Genomic DNA, 16,425 nt, shown 5'->3' on the forward strand with positions numbered 1-16,425 from the left:
GAAATAAGTAATGAAAACTATGGCAGTATCTTATAAGGGGACCTGGACCAAGTCAAGAGTTGTTCGGATAAATGAATGCGATTCTCCTCGACAACACGGAGGGGGGCAAAAAGCCTTTATGTCTCTATGTGAGTCCCTTCACACTTTAAACGCCGCGGGAAAGGGGGAGCTTTTCTGTTTGCATGAAGGCGAGTCGTGGCGTCCACTGCAGAAACACCTGGGGTTTGTCACTTTAAGCGTCCAGTTCAGTGTTCCCTGCGACATGGCCACTTACCACAGAAAGTCGCCCTCAGGATGAAGTGGCCCAACGTACAGAGGAAACAGCCAAGTGTGTCTCCCGTACCTACCCCTCCTACAGACGGAGAAGCTGGCTTTAGTGGCTGCTGCTGGCCCAGGGTGGAGGCGCTTGGCCTTGAATTAATTGTAACGACAAATAATTCAGAAAGTTGTCAACACTGACCATCATCTTCATGTCATCTTCAAATAACCACAGGATAAGAAGTTCTTCCTAGTGCACGTAGGTGTCGCACACGGGCGGCCACAAATACCGTTTCCTGGTCCTTCATGACGCCAATAATCATTTCCCCAGTAAACCTCGGAAGTTGAGGCTTCACGCTCTTGTGTCGGCAGTCCAGCCCCCCCCCCCTCCTCCCAATCACCTGGCTGCATGTGCTTGGGCAACTGTTACCTGTATCAGCCAAAATGGGGTAGGAGGAGGAGGTCCTCCTCCCCCATCCTCGTGCTCAGCACTGGAAGGGTTGCCAACAGTCATACCACTGCTAAACTTCATCTGCATGACCCACCCACCCCGGACCCTCCTCGTCAGGTTGCAGACTGTCATTTTTCGACTACAGGATCGTCCAGCTCAGGAGTGCACCGTCCTCTCAAGGGATACGCCACATTGGTAACAGCTGGGGGTAGGCGTTGCGCGACTCAGCAGCTGAGGTGGGAGGTTGTGGGACCTGTGACCCGGCCACTGTGAGGAGAGCCAGAGCAGCTGGGAATCCCCGGTCACAACGTACTGTATAACAGTGCAGCTTCTATAACACGCAAATGTGAGCACATGAAAATCACAGGCAATTCGTAGTATACGAACGAACGGTATAACGCCACCAGTTGCCGAGCCCGCACTCTCTAGTCCCGTGAGGAAACAAAGGGTTCTGTTGTCAGTCCGCTGGAGCAGGAGGGGGGTCCTGACCCTGACTGTTTTCTCTGGAGGGCAGAGGTATCTTCGCGAACACAGATGCGCTGAAATTCAAGTGACAGCGTCAACATAGTACTTATATATCTACGTGAGGTCATCTGGACTAGGCTATGGCATATGTACTCAATAATTTCCACGTCTTGGTTTCATATGATTTACGACTGTTTGGCTGGAATATGATTTTGTCCAGCCCAAACATTTTTCCCTTGACAGCACTAATTGAAGGCCTCAGGCCACCGTTACCATACAGCAAACACATAGATCGTTCACTTATTCATTGTTGCTCTCCTGTAGTTGTGAAGCAGCATTAGTTAGAACTAAGATCACCAAATTTGAATGCACTGGAATTCGAGAGGTTTATTATTGCCCATAATGTTAGGCTCCTGTGTTGATGTCATATAGGTATATTGATGTATATTGTCTTCATGAGGTACTTCCATCCTCCTGCAGTTACAGTTTGTGGGGTTCAAATGCATCCACTACAAGTTCGGAGGAGTCCTACCGTCGCCACTTCAGCCAAAGTCTGTGCCGGGTGGTGTTCGGATGTGCTGTTCTGCTGGTCATCATGGCCGTGTTGGGCATTGTTGGCATAGCTGTGTACCTCGGGGGTAAGATCCGGCCGCCAAAAATATTCAGTTGTCTATTCATCATTCAATTTATCATTCATGGAGACATAGTTGTCGTGATAGCCATCATTGTTTTGTGGTCTGTAGTTAACTCATTGTACTTCATTTCCAGTCTTGACCAACGAGGACGAGGGCTCCAAATGTGAGTATTAACGTTATTATCTATTTTTTTTTTTCTCATTTTTGATATCTAGAATGAGGAGGTAAGGTTATCCAAACTGCAGCTGACAGTGTATTGCATGAGGGGAACAATATCATTTTCAAGTCGCGACAGACGACATGGTTAAGGGTGATATACTGATAAATTATCTATTTAAGTATTAGAAAACTTGGAATGGCAATGCGGGATTCCACCTGCAGGTGAATACTTCAGAAGTGAAAAGTTACATTTGAAGTGTGTGCAGAGCATCGTAAGTGGACGAAGAGGAATACATTTTCAACGAGGCCTCACCTTTCGCCAGACGATTCCATCATGTCCTGGAGTTGAATGATTAAACTCAGGTTTAGAATGGAATAAAATTTATATTTATCCAGATAACTCATACTTTTCAAATTAGTTGTATGCATCGATCCCTAACTACAAAGAGAAAATCTACTGAGAGGTGATTGGAACTGTCATTCTTAATGATCATTGGAAGTGGTTTAGATAAACTGGTATTTTTGCCAAGACACTTAAGAAAGAATGTATAAATAATGTATTAAGCAGGAGGAATGTTAACATGGTATAAGTTGATATATTATTTAACCGATGGAATTTAAAGTAAGTGTTGGTTACCATATTGTATCAAGTACAATGTAGGCCATAGTATGTGTACAGATGGAAAAAAATATACATGTTGGTATTTTTTGTGTGATTTGCATTGATAAAGTTCAGGGTGTACCTTAGATAGAAAGGTTAATTTTAACTGGACAATATGATGCTATTCTTGTGGTAGAGATGAGTTGGAAGTGGACTAACTAAGTTGTGTATAACAACAGTTGAGGTGCGCTACTTGGGCGAGCTGCGCGTGAGCCGTGGTGACTCCTGGCTGCCAGACCTCGGCCTCCAACACTCTCCCGCCTTCATTGCCAAGGCCGCCAAGTATGAGCGCATGGTAAGAGCTTCCCCATGTTACCTTACCCAAGGCTTGAGACTCGCAGTGACCACAGTTGAGACCAGAAAAGATGACTAGGTCACCGTATGTTAGGGGTCGACTCTCAGGGACCACTGGAACTTGACTGGATTCACGTATGCTAAGCTTGACTCTCGGGGATCACAGTCTGGACTCTCAGGGACCACAGAAACCTAGGTCCCCGTATGCTAGGCTTGACTCCAGGGACCACATCATGGAACACAGGAACCTGATTCGGTCACCGTAGCTAGGCTTGACTCTCAGAGACCACAACCTGGACCACAGGAACTTGACTAGGTCCCCGTATGCTAGGCTTGACTCTCAGGGACCACAACCTGGACCACAGGAACTTGACTAGGTCCCGTATGCTAGGCTTGACTCTCAGAGACCACAACCTGGACCACAGGAACTTGACTAGGTCCCCGTATGCTAGGCTTGACTCTCAGAGACCACAACCTGGACCACAGGAACTTGACTAGGTCCCCGTATGCTAGGCATGACTCAGAGACCACAACCTGGACCACAGGAACTTGACTAGGTCCCCGTATGCTAGGCATGACTCAGAGACCACAACCTGGACCACAGGAACTTGACTAGGTCCCGTATGCTAGGCTTGACTCTCAGGGACCACAACCTGGACCACAGGAACCTGACTAGGTCACCGGACGTTGGGGTTGACACTCAGGGACCACAACCTGGACCGGGGGCTCTCGACCTTTGTTGTCTTCACTACGTTGTTGTCACCTGCAGCCATTACTGCAGATGACTAACATCGTCGTGATTTTCAGGCTCGATCTTTTCAGATGTTAGACCACTGGCGTCTCCTGTAAACATGTACGGGTTATAAAAGAAACAAAATTCAGACTTAAACAAGTTGTTTATTGATTTATTCATGTAAAAAAAAAAATCATGATCTTGGAACGGTAAGGGTCGTGGGTCATGTGGCACCTTCAGTTAGCTCTTCTGTGATGGTTCGAGGCTTCAGTAACTTGTAAACATTATATTTACAACGGTAGATACAGTAAAATGCAAAAATTGTGGTAGAAACAGGTGTGGAGATATGAAATAAGTATGTGTCACGTTACTGCCACAGGTGTGCAGACATAGAGTAACAAGTTTATATCACGTTACTGCCAACTCCGTAGTTGAAATGAGAGTAATGACTAACTTGTACTGTACGGGGAAGGAATTGTACATTCGCACGGCCTCATCTCTTGAACATCTGTTTCAGACATGGTTGTAAAGTCCTGTATGTTGTCTGCATTAACTATGTCGTCAGTCATTCTATACCATTCGCCCACCACTCTTATGCTTATTATAAAAGTACAAATGTCTCCCAGACCTTCTCTCAGCAATACAATATATATCAAGCACAAGTTGTGTATAGGAAAACATTGATACTCAGAATTACCAATGTTAAACTCGTGTACAGTTTGTAATTCATATAATTCACTTATGTTTGTAATAAATCTTATTATTTCTATGAAAATAGCTGGTGTCCAGTTTATCCTGTTTTTGAAAAGTTCAAATTATTCATTTGAGTAGTTTACCGCGGGTCAAGAACCCCTGACATGAAGCGTAAGACCCTTACAAGGTCACCTTACATTAGTGTTGATTTACCAGCACCTCAGACCACACTGTAAGACCTCCCCAGGTCATCATATGTTGGCTTGCCACAACCAGGTCACCTTAGGGTGGAGTGGACATAGGCTACAACCACGTTCTACACCTAGGCTCGTCTCAGTTCACCTTACGTTAAGACTCGCCAACAATATCAAGTGAGACCATAATCCTGACCATAAGACCCTCACTAGGGCAGGCGGCCCGAACCCTGACCATAAGACCCTCACCAGGACACCAGACTGGCCCGAACCCTGACCATAAGACCCTCACCAGGACGCCAGACCGGCCCGAACCCTGACCATAAGACCCTCACCAGGACACCAGACTGGCCCGAACCCTGACCATAAGACCCTCACCAGGACGCCAGACCGGCCCGAACCCTGACCATAAGACCCTCACCAGGACACCAGACTGGCCCGAACCCTGACCATAAGACCCTCACCAGGGCACAAGACCGGCCCGAACCCTGACCATAAGACCCTCACCAGGGCACCAGACCGGCCCGAACCCTGACCATAAGACCCTCACCAGGGCACCAGACCGGCCCGAACCCTGACCATAAGACCCTCACCAGGACACCTTACACCAGTGGTCTTAAGACTGTAAGGAAGATGAACCTCTCAGGCATTGTACACAGCTGTATCCTGTATGTTACTGACTTCCTCACCATGACGCTACGTACCAAGACCAGAACAGGATGACCCTTGGCGTTTGATGGCTGGGCCATTGACCTCCAAGTGTCGTCACAAAGTTCACGTCATCATACCCGAGGGTTATACCGTTGTGCTTACGTCATCATACGCTCGGGTTATACCGTTGTGCTTACGTCATCATACCCGAGGGTTATACTGTTGTGCTTAAAGTACTGATCTACAGTTCCATACTGGATTTGTTGATTGTCTGAATCTGTAATTCTTTAACTACATAATGCATATAACCTTAGCTTATAAACAACATAATGTCTGTAACCAAAGCTAATAGCAGCATAATGCTTAAAACTCCTGCTGTTAACAGCAGAATGCTTGAAACCCTATCTCTTGGCAGCATAATGTCTGTAGCCCTAGTTATTATCAGCATTATGCCTATAACTCAAGCTGTTATCAGCATAATGCTTGTAACCCTAGCTTTCCACTGTAACAAAGTGTAAAAGTGTTAGTGATTATTCTCTGAAGAACCATATTTTAATCGCTATTATAAACGCTGTTAGCGTTCGAACTACCTCGCAAAATGTCCTGGTTCGAATCCTTGCTGTTGGAAGGCATTATCCCTGGGGACCGGGGAGAAAGAATACTTCCCACGTATTCCCTGCGTGTCGTAGAAGGCGAATTTAAGGGCAGGGAGAATGGGGCTGGCAGTGTTGGGATGAACTCTACTCTAGTACTTCTGCTGCTCACTAGTGTCATAATCATTTGTAATAGATTCGTAGTTTCTAGGAATCATAAACATGGTTCCATTTGACTTGGAAAGCCGAGAAATGGTCATTACAGTCAGTTCCACTGCAGAAGAAATAGTAATTATGATTACATACCTTGATTACAATATAACAATATATTGATTACTATCGTGGACAATGGCCCCTTTCAAGCGTCGTCAAGAATTGCCTTACGGCTCCACGAAGCCGTGTACCTACGTCTCGCACGAAGTGCAAGAGGAACATCTTAATCCTGGTAAAGAAGACGTAGATGTTCAAGAGGGTAAGTACGAGTCCAAGGCGGCACTTGTAATGAACTTCACCCTCGGCATGACAGCTATTCACGACATCACCAAGCAGCAGATCAAGGCATTTGATGATGCTTATTTGCTAATATGTGTTATCATTTCTTGTATGTGAGAAAATTACAATTAGGTAAAATAATTTATAGAATGCGGTAAAAAGTGCGCCTAAACCTCAAAGGGGGCTGGCTGGCTGGCGGGTGGAGTAAGCTGAGGTCGTGAGTAGAGCGCGACACCTTCCACGCCAGAGGGTCAATCTCAAAATTGCCACTGTTGTGTGCGGATTTGTGCGATTGGGATATACCTGGCTGCTAGTGTGAAATTTTCTACAACCCGCTGTGTTCGTGTTTATAATGGCATCGAGGGGTCCAGCAACATTTACTCGAACCCCAGAACCAAGAGTTAAACGGTCTTAAGAGAACTAGAGGTATTACGACGCGGTAATGCTGATGATGGAAGGTAAGCGCGGTAGAAAGTGCGCCAAAACTTCCTTAAGGATCGGCGACTGAAGTTACACGTGGACCTATGGTCAAAGACCATCTATATAGTCTTTGACCATTGATGGAGCACGTCACGTTCCTGCTAGTGGGTCAGCCTCGCGGGTACCAATGTTGTGTGCTGATCTGTGCTACTTGTGCAATTTATATTGTGATTTTCTTACATTCTGCCGTGTTTGTGTTTGCATATATAGCATCCGCACGTCCAGCAACGTGTTCTCCTACCACAGTACCACTTCTCTAACCGTAGAAACAAAGCTAGAAATCTTACATCGCGCTGATGATGGTGAAGGATTGTCAGTGCGTAATAAGTAAGTGGGTTGGCCGGTGGGATAAACGTGGGTTCTGGGATGCCTTCCCACCAACTGGTCAACCCTGTAGTTACCACCATTGTGTGCAATCATTGCTGCTTGTACGATTTGACTATACCTGCAAATTTGATTATCCAGCAACCGGCCGTGTTTGTTGATAGGGCAACCAAACGCACTGTAGCATCTACCCAGAGCCAGCAGTTAAATGGCAGTAAACCTCCCTGTGACCTGGAAACGAAGCTAGAAATCTTTGCAACGCGCCGGTGCTGATCAGGAGCATCTGGACTTGGACACATCTACAGCCTGTAACATAATGAAGAATGCAGACAAAAATTCGAAGCGCTGTGACCCACTGTATTCCTCTTTGCCATTGTAACCAAAAGGGTTAAAACTCCACTTATGTAGAAAATGCTTTGGTTATACATAGAGCACGAGACGAAGAAAAGCGTCCTTAGTAACCTTCAACTCATTCTAAAGTTCTGAATATTTATGAATTTATGTGAAGACGATGTAGCTGAGCCATGGCCGATTCAAGCAAGTAAAGGATGGTAGCTAAGTTTACTCAACATAAGAGGCTACATAACTTGAAAGTACTGGGAGAATCCGCCAATGTTATATGTGATTTCTCTTTGTTTAAGGTTTTTGTCGAAAATAACCAACGCATTAAGCGAGGGATGACCAATTTCTGAGTTATTTGATGTATTAGTGAAACTCGAATAGCCGTTTTTTTTTTTTCCCTGAAACTGCCGATTACCAATTGGATTTCGGACAGCATAGCTTTAACTGTACATACAGATTCTTGGAAATGTGATGTAAAGTGATGGAAAGATTAAACATGTAGATCGAGAAGACCATGCCATGCAGTGACTGATGATGAACGAAATAGACAAGTTTAGAATTTCCCTCCATCCCGAAACGAGAGAGTAATGCAACACTTTTACTATGTTACTGGTATTCAGACAGCATACTTGGAAATTATAACCATGCATACACTGCAGTTAGATTTGTTTATAAGATAATAGGTATGAGATAATGTATAAGGATAAGGGAAAAGTCTGACCCAAAAAAGGAAAACTAAGTTCTGCAGCACTTCGCCTGTAGCTATTACAGATACGAAACTTTATCAAGATCATGAAAAACCACGATATTTTAAGCACATTGTCAACATTATTTGCAAATTTCCTAAGAAACTGAAAAATATACAGTATATTCTGGCATATACAGTATTGTTCTTGGTCATGGTAGCTGCCTAGTATGGTGGATACTTGGGATTACTCTGATCATGTCATCAGGTGTCACACTTTAACCTTGGTTACAGGTTAAACTCTATTTCACATTCCTATTACTTTTTTTAGTTATTTGTGAACAGGATTGAATGGCATAAAACTCTTAGCACTTGTTTGGGTTTTGACTGAGTTGTACCTCTTCAAAAATGTTTAACTTCAACTTTTATCTATGAATGGCTATTTCCCAGCATTTAAAGAATTGAATTGTGTGAGATCAGTAACTATAATTTGATCTTTTGCCAATGATGGAAAAAGTTTAATCTGTAAAATAACCTTGCTCATAACAAAACTAGATGGCATAAGACCCATAAGCACAATTCTGTTTTTGCCAAAGTTAGGTACCTTCCAAAAAAATTCATCTTGGATTATAACTTGAAAAGCCCAAATCAAATAGACTTCATACAGTTGTTCCCATGATCTGAAGAGTTGAATGGCACGCGAAAAAAACACTTTAGATTTTGTCTGTTAGACCCCATTTAAAACGGTTTAACCTTGAACTTAAACTGGTTCACAAATTGAAGAAAATTTTGAGTTTGTTCATGAAACTTTATACTTTGATATTTTTCAAAATGATATTTTTCCTGTTAAGCATATGAGTTTATGGCCTGATGTTGATAGTCTTCTTTTAAGTTAATGTTGTATTCCTAAAGATTGCTCTTGTAAGTGAAATTGATCAAAGTAAGCCACATTTTTTTCCCCAGAAACTTTGATATATAAACTGAGATATATTCCATGATCAGTTCTTTTATTACCATCTAACTCTAGAATTGCCTTTATAGGATGCTCACATGATTTTGGCATTATTGTACTGCTATACAGTAGCTGTAGTATGATGCTGATACTGTAAAACAGTTAAAGAGAGGCATGTTGTGTAGGGGTGACAAACATTTACCAAGACTTCTCTGAAATACTTTCATTCCTACACATACTTCTCATCTGCTTTTATCCACCTCTTTTCAGAATAGTTTGTCACCCTCTTTTGATTTTTTGATGTATTTTTCTTTGAAATTCTTATTTGCTTTCGTTATTTTGACATACTGTATATCACCACTTTAATTATTCTGCCCCTGGCAGTATATTGTACACCTCTTCCAAGTATCTGTGCAGCACACTTGCATAGCTACTTGAAATTGCATCACATACTTTCATAACCAGATCAGAGCCCTACTTTCTTAACTACTTTAAAACAAAATTAAACAGGAGCACTGAAAGTGGAAGCCACCTGTACTTCTGTTTCAGAGGCATAAAAGCACAATTTTAGCAATCATCTTTTCCCTTAGCATGATTAGTAGGAGTTGGTACTTACATAATCATTTTCTTAATGATGATTTAATGATAATACATTACACTGGATATCTAGAAAACAGAATAAAATCCAATATTACTTTGGAGTAATGGTAAATCACAATTATTGTGCGTGGAGATTTTCCATGGTACACAGAGTTACAGTAGGGCATGCAGGCACCCAGAATGTTTAAACAAGCCTTGACCACCATGCATCAGTGTATTAATGAGTGTCATCCTTCAGTTGCAAGCAGTCTATGACAATAGCTTCCTCAAGGGATCACTGAGGAAGGCGAAGGTGGTGCGCTTTCTCAAGAACCCTGTTGATAATCATGGACTTGGTATGCACTTCAGACTCTCACTAGACCGACGGAAGATGCCCAGGTGAGAAGGAAATTACTACCTAGCTACTATATTTACTTGGGAAAGATTGCCATACATGTTATCTTTTCTTTATGTTGATCTTGGTTAAATTAGCTTGTGTAACCTATGGTTAAACTCAGAAAAGTTGCATCTTACATAAGATTTTGTTATATATATTTACTTAAAAACCAATCATTTACTGAACAGATGTAATATTATGTCAAACCCTCTGATTGATGTTTCTAAGCAAGTGAAATATGATAGGATGTAAGTGTTGTAGCATACCAGAAAATTTTATCATTATCGCATTGAAATTTGTCGTCTGAAACAAGTGCTGGTGTGACGTGGTTCAGACAATTTCCCCTCTACCCCACAGTCATGTTGACAAAATAGAGCTAGCTGTGCAGGATGTTTTGCTGCAGGAGCTCATGAGCCTGGAGCCAGTAGCCTTCAAGAATGTTGCTGTTGACATTGACTCATTACACCTTAATAGTAAGTCCCATGCCTCAGCTGTGCAGCATTTGACAACTCTCCTAGTCATTCATTAAGGGTGGAGGGTATGTACAATCCTACAGGCAAGCTTACATGTTCATAGTTGATGCATGTTGGGCTCACAATTGTAAGCTGTAAACCAACTTGATGATGTTAGTAGTAGGCAGCTCTTGAGTTGCAATGCTGCAGTTTCCTGAGGCCATGATCAGAAGCTAAGCAAGAGGATGGTAAAGAAATGTTGATTTAGTGTTAAGATAATGGATGTTTGAATAGTCTAAGCAAGGAGATGAATGCCAGAACTTTGAGAAATTTAACTATCTTCATGATAGAAAAAGTACTTGAAATGGGTCCCCTTGAGTGTTAAATTCACTCCCTATATATCTTGCAGCTTCTCTTTGGCAACCAACCACAAGATTGACCATTGTGATTCTTCTTTCTTTCCTTGTAGAGCAAAATTGTGGGCTTCTCTTCTGTCTTATTTCTTTTCCTCATCCTATAACCTTTTCATCAATAAGAGTCAAGTCTGTATGCACCAGAGGAGCTTAAATCAATTCTGCCTGGTCTTAAACCTCATACTTATGATCTTACACTTCAGATGAGATGGTAGTTTTAGGGGGCATGCTCTTGCTGTTGTCGTCATGTCAGTTACTGCAGCATAGGTAGTCTATATAGAACAGCAGTTGATAGAGCAGAATTTTGCACCAGAGATATTTGAGAATTAAGGCACATCCTCTTAGAATGACACAAAGACCTCACAGAAATTATATATTTCTATAAAAAAAAAAGCCATTTTCAGTATACCTGAACCATTTTGAGTATTTTTTCCGTTGATTATGAAATGTTTTGGATATGGAACGTTTTTCAGTCAAATTACCTTTTGTTATATCATATGATACTTGATTCCTATGATACAAGCACTAATAAATAATTTTTAATCATATTCCAGCCATTAATGGTCATCTTATAAGGAATACCAAATTTTCATATTTGTGATATGCCATATGATTTTGAGCTACCTGACTTGAAAACATTGAAATATGCTTTTTTTTAATGTCCTAAAACATCAACAAACATAAATACGGTACAATATTGCATACTACAATTTACAGCTTACTTTAGGAGGCTTGAATGCTAAAATATGTGTCTGCTGGGAAACAGTTTTAAATTTCTTTCAGTAGTGGTTTTGGAAGATGTATTTTAGAGGATTATGCTCTGCTCTCATTGTGAGGTCACTGAAGAATAAGAAATCATTAAAACTCTGTCTTCATCAACTGGTACTTTATTATTAAGTCCTATACATCACACAAAGATCTCCTTTCCAGCCCTCAAAACTCACATTTTTAAAGTAATCTAAAAAATTTATTTGACATTACCATTTCAAATATCACCATAAAGATTATGAAAAAGAATCAGAAGTATATTTCATTCACTTTCACTGTAATAACATGTACAAACTTTGTAGATGTTTCAGCCAATGGGGGAAGCTTTATGTAGTATTGGTAAGTTGGAACATTGGATAGACACTTTAGCTAGTAGTAATTGGTAGGAACATTAGGGTGGAGCCTCTGGAAACACTGCACTAGAGTTGCCTTCTGCCATTGGCCTGCCTGTTAAGGTTGAGGCACTAAAGGATAAGAAGTGGCACTAGAGTTCATAGTTATGGAGACTTTTGTCACGGTCACCTCCCTTGAGGGAGTTCCCAGGGGAATGGGTATGTGAGATATAGATGGACAGAATGTATGATTTTAAAGTTTAAGTTTTTGGAGGCTTAAGTAAAAGATGAGAGTTTCATGATATTCCATATTATTCATTGTTCTGTGGAAGCTAGTACATGTTCAAGAATGTAAAGAATACTTTAAGTATGATCATTAATCATGAAGAAAAGATTCAGGATTGGATGTAATGAAAGGTTAGTACCAAATTCATATTTCAGGTTATTTGATTCTTATATTCTTAATGATAAGTTACAATTACATTTCATTTCACTCCATTTTACATTCTTGTTTGAAAGCAATAGCATAAGGAATTACTATACTTAAGTAGCTATTACTATAGTATGTAATACCAAGTGACAGAATGATAGCCACAGGTCCTCTGGCATCATCTGCAGACAATGCAGTTTGGGAGTTGTGTATTCTTCATTGCTTTTTCTCAGATTTTAGCTTTCTAGCAGTATGATATTCCTAGAAGGTAAGGCATCAGATATGACACAATTATAGTTGCAGATTATACAAATGTAGTTGTAATCATAACATGGCTTGCCTTGCTACAGGAGAGATGGAGGTGGGTAGGGCAGTAGCACCATTACCACAGCCACAAGAGGAACATGTTCAGGTCATCAAAGTGGAGGGAACGCAACAGGCTCCAGGGGGGGCCATCATGATCCGTAAGCCCCCAGCCTCCAACGTCAGGAGGCAGGAAGAGGAATTACTGCCACAGGTAAGAGTCCTATTGAACAGAGAATGGTTTGGTGCCTCCTTGCCTCATAACCTACTGAGTATTCAGGCTACTCTGTTGGTGTTACTGCATGACATTAAAATAGGCAAGACTTGTGTCAACAGTAGTTAGTGTCCTTAGTACTGTCAGTGTGTGATGTATATTCACTTATGGTGGGAACTTATCTGTTGAGGTGTGATATTACATTGTCATCACAGTGTGGTAAGTACAGTACTATTCTATATGATTGACTGTCTAATAGGTTCACATGACATGTACAAATAAAAGTTAAAGCTTAAAATAGCATTCCTTACCTCTGTGTTCTCTGTGTTGTAAACATACCTTCTTGCACACACCTGTTCGCTGTCTTCTCCTTGCTTGGAATTGTAACTATGCAGTTGAATAAATTTGATAATAACACTGGCAGAATGTATTAACTCATGTATACCTTGGTTCAATATCTGAATGAAGTGAAATAGCAAGTTCCTTTATGTGAAAAAAGATGTAAGAAATGTGTCTATACTCTCACATAAGAATTTAGGGAAAGGTACAGAAACGTAGGGAACCTAACAGTAACTTTGTGAACTCAGACAGAAGTGTTCAGTTTCTTAGAGAGTTCCCACTACTCATGTTGCAGAATTGTGAAGAGAGGTGAAGTTCCCAGTGTGTCAAAGAGGAGATTAGGAGTTGCTGGGGTTGCATGGTGCTGTAACGGGATAGATTAAGAATTGCTGGTGACCTGTGGTGCTACTTTGAGAAGGGGATGTTGCTGGGGTTCTGTGGTGCTGTAGCAGGAGGGAAGAAGCACTGGTGAGACCCTGTTTTGCTGCTGCATGAAGGAGGCACTCGCAGGGTCTTATGGTGCTGCCACAGGAAGAAGGCATTGCTAGGGTACTATAATGCTGCTGCAGGAGAGAGGAAGTGTTGCCAGCTTCTTTGGTTCTGCAACAGAAGGAAAAGGTAATGCCAAGGTTCTGTGGAGTTGCTATAAAAGTTGTGAGGCATTGCTTGAGCTCTATGGAGCTGCTATATGAGGGAAGTGCATTGGCATATCCCATGGTGTTGTTACAGGAGAAAAGTGCATTAGCAGGGTCCCATTGTGTTGTTACAGGAGGGCAGTGCGTTAGCAAGGTCCTATGGTGTTGTTACAGGAATGAAGTGCTTTGGCAGGATCCCATGGTGTTGTTATAGGAGGTAAATTCCTGTAGACCTGCTATAATAAGAGGTGATGCTGGAGCCTCATGATGCTGCTTTAGGAGGGATGCAGTACTGAGGTTCAATAGATCTTCTGCAGGAGAAGGTGAAGTAGGAGTTGCATGGTGCTTTAGATGAAGAAGAACTTGGAGACATCATGGCACTAGTTAGCAAACTTGTGTGTCTTAGGCCAAGGACTGCTTGGTTTGTTTACCTTCAGTAATGCATGTGTGTGTATGTAAGGGACAGCCAGGTCAGGTCACAAAGGCAGTCCTTGGAAAAATACAGGTTCTAATTGACTGGAGAAGCTGAATAGGTAGGAACACAACTGCTGATTGGCTGGTAACGAGGGAAAGCAACATTTATTAGCGAAGAACTGAAGGAGGCGGAACTTATGTCATTATGGTGGACAGTGGCTTCCTCTGAGCTTTGACCCCTATTTCTGCTGGTGAGATTGTATGACACTGGTGAGGTTGGTGACAATTTGGAGTGCTGTTCCCTAGGGGCTGGTAAAGTCAGTAGTCATGTCCCATTATCCTCAATAGATAATTCTAGCATCACTGAGCTTGCAGTGCTACATGTTCTTGCTAGAATAGTCACCTATGCCAGAGGCACTACTGAAACAGTGGCACTATAGAAGCTAGAAAAATGAGGGGACAAGGCGAGGCAGTCAAGAGAAATGTCATTTATCAACATAGTATGGAGTCACAATGATTAACAGAATTCAAATTCGCGAGTACCTCTGTTATACCCCTTTTTGAAATTTTGCATTAAAATTTCATAATTCATGGCTGAGGTATATGAATCTGTAGGTCAGTGCACTTGTTGGGCAAGTTCCTGCTCCTATTTAGAGAGAACTCTAATAGCATCATCATCCCAGGATATACAAAAAGGTATAAGAGGCATAAGGAGGAGGAGGAGGAGGAGGAGACAGCAAACAAGGATGACTTGACACCAAAGCAGAAGAGCAAATTGATGATAGCTGATCTGCAATTGTTCATGTTCATGTTTCCGAAGTATGAAACGCACACCAGTGAGAAGGATCCTGGCGTGGAGAAGGCAATGGAACTGATGGACAGCATCTATTAGTGCAGCAGTACTTACAACAGACACCTAGACAAGGCCTTGGCAGAGGTTAGTTTTTTACAGAGTTTTAACATAAGTGAATTGAGACATGTAAGAGGTATATAATAAATGAAATAAACAGAAAACTTTAACTGGGTGAGTCTGTTTGTCTCAATATATTACATACACTGGCAAGTGTCTTGTTGAGTAATTAAAGAAAAATTAATGAAAACCTTTGACTAAATATATGTTTTTCTTTACGACATTTGCCGCAATGAGGCCAGTGAAGCTGCATTCAGCTCAACTGGTGGTGCATGAAGTACTGCAGTTTTGAAATAAGTGATGGTGAAGATGATGGGGGTTAGTCCTTTTGCTAATGTGTCCAGTGAAACTTCCTCTCCTCAGGAGTTTGATGAATTTATCTCGTCACATGGGGATGTGTAAGGCACTGCATAGCTGCTGCTTGTAGTTTCTGGTAAGTTTAACTTGGGATACATAAATAAGTGTCTATTTTATCTGCTGAGTGTTGTCAAATGAATTGATATACTGCCACATTAAATCTAGTGTACAATTGAAAAAAAGATTGTGCTTAGCTTAAGATGATTTCATTTTTGTTTATGGTGTTCATTTTTGTTTATGGTGCCATGAGAGTTTCACCTGCCTTGACAACATTGTGGAGTGCCAGCCAGCCAGCACTCACACCCAGTGTCATGATGCCTATCCTGCCCTTATTGAATGTTGGCACATCAGCATCGCCTAGAGGATAATTATAAAGATGGGTGGAGCTGTTCATGAAGGACTACTATTTGAACAAAATTTGTGCATGATTGTATTTTTTTATGTATTATGTATGAATTTTAGTGTTCATTAAAGCAGTTTTGGAACAGTTTTGTCCTTTTTTTTTTGTAAAGCCTAAATAATTACTTCCACTGAAATCAATTAAACTATAATTCAGGATTTAATCATTCACAAAAGTTTCTGGTATCTAACCTGCAAATTATGGTAATTCCTCTATATAAGTCAAGTGGTAAGCATAGTGCATGAGCCCTTCAACCGTAGCAAAATCTCATCATAGGTACACAGACAGAGACTCCCCACCTTCCTTATCATATAACTTCTTTTTCTGCATTACGGAAAGGGCACCATACTCTGCCTGATGATGATGTAGCCATCTAGATTGAATCACTGTACCATCAGGAGGGAAACCTGGGACAGAACA

The 16,425-nt window shown here is 41.6% G+C and overlaps 1 protein-coding gene across 2 annotated transcripts in view; it reads left to right on the forward strand.

Moving 5' to 3' along the window:
• Positions 1 to 16,425, forward strand: part of LOC139751577 (uncharacterized) — a 192,275-nt gene that overhangs the window by 98,502 nt on the left and 77,348 nt on the right. For both annotated transcript variants that reach the window (XM_071667159.1, XM_071667160.1), the window contains exons 3-8: positions 1,655 to 1,812; positions 1,943 to 1,972; positions 2,809 to 2,924; positions 9,901 to 10,040; positions 10,396 to 10,511; positions 12,784 to 12,950. In XM_071667159.1, the coding sequence (XP_071523260.1) occupies positions 1,655 to 1,812; positions 1,943 to 1,972; positions 2,809 to 2,924; positions 9,901 to 10,040; positions 10,396 to 10,511; positions 12,784 to 12,950 (727 nt within the window). The remainder of the gene's footprint in view (positions 1 to 1,654; positions 1,813 to 1,942; positions 1,973 to 2,808; positions 2,925 to 9,900; positions 10,041 to 10,395; positions 10,512 to 12,783; positions 12,951 to 16,425) is intronic.

Source organism: Panulirus ornatus, chromosome 11 (assembly GCF_036320965.1).
Source record: "Panulirus ornatus isolate Po-2019 chromosome 11, ASM3632096v1, whole genome shotgun sequence".
NCBI classification, from domain to species: Eukaryota; Metazoa; Arthropoda; class Malacostraca; order Decapoda; family Palinuridae; genus Panulirus; species Panulirus ornatus.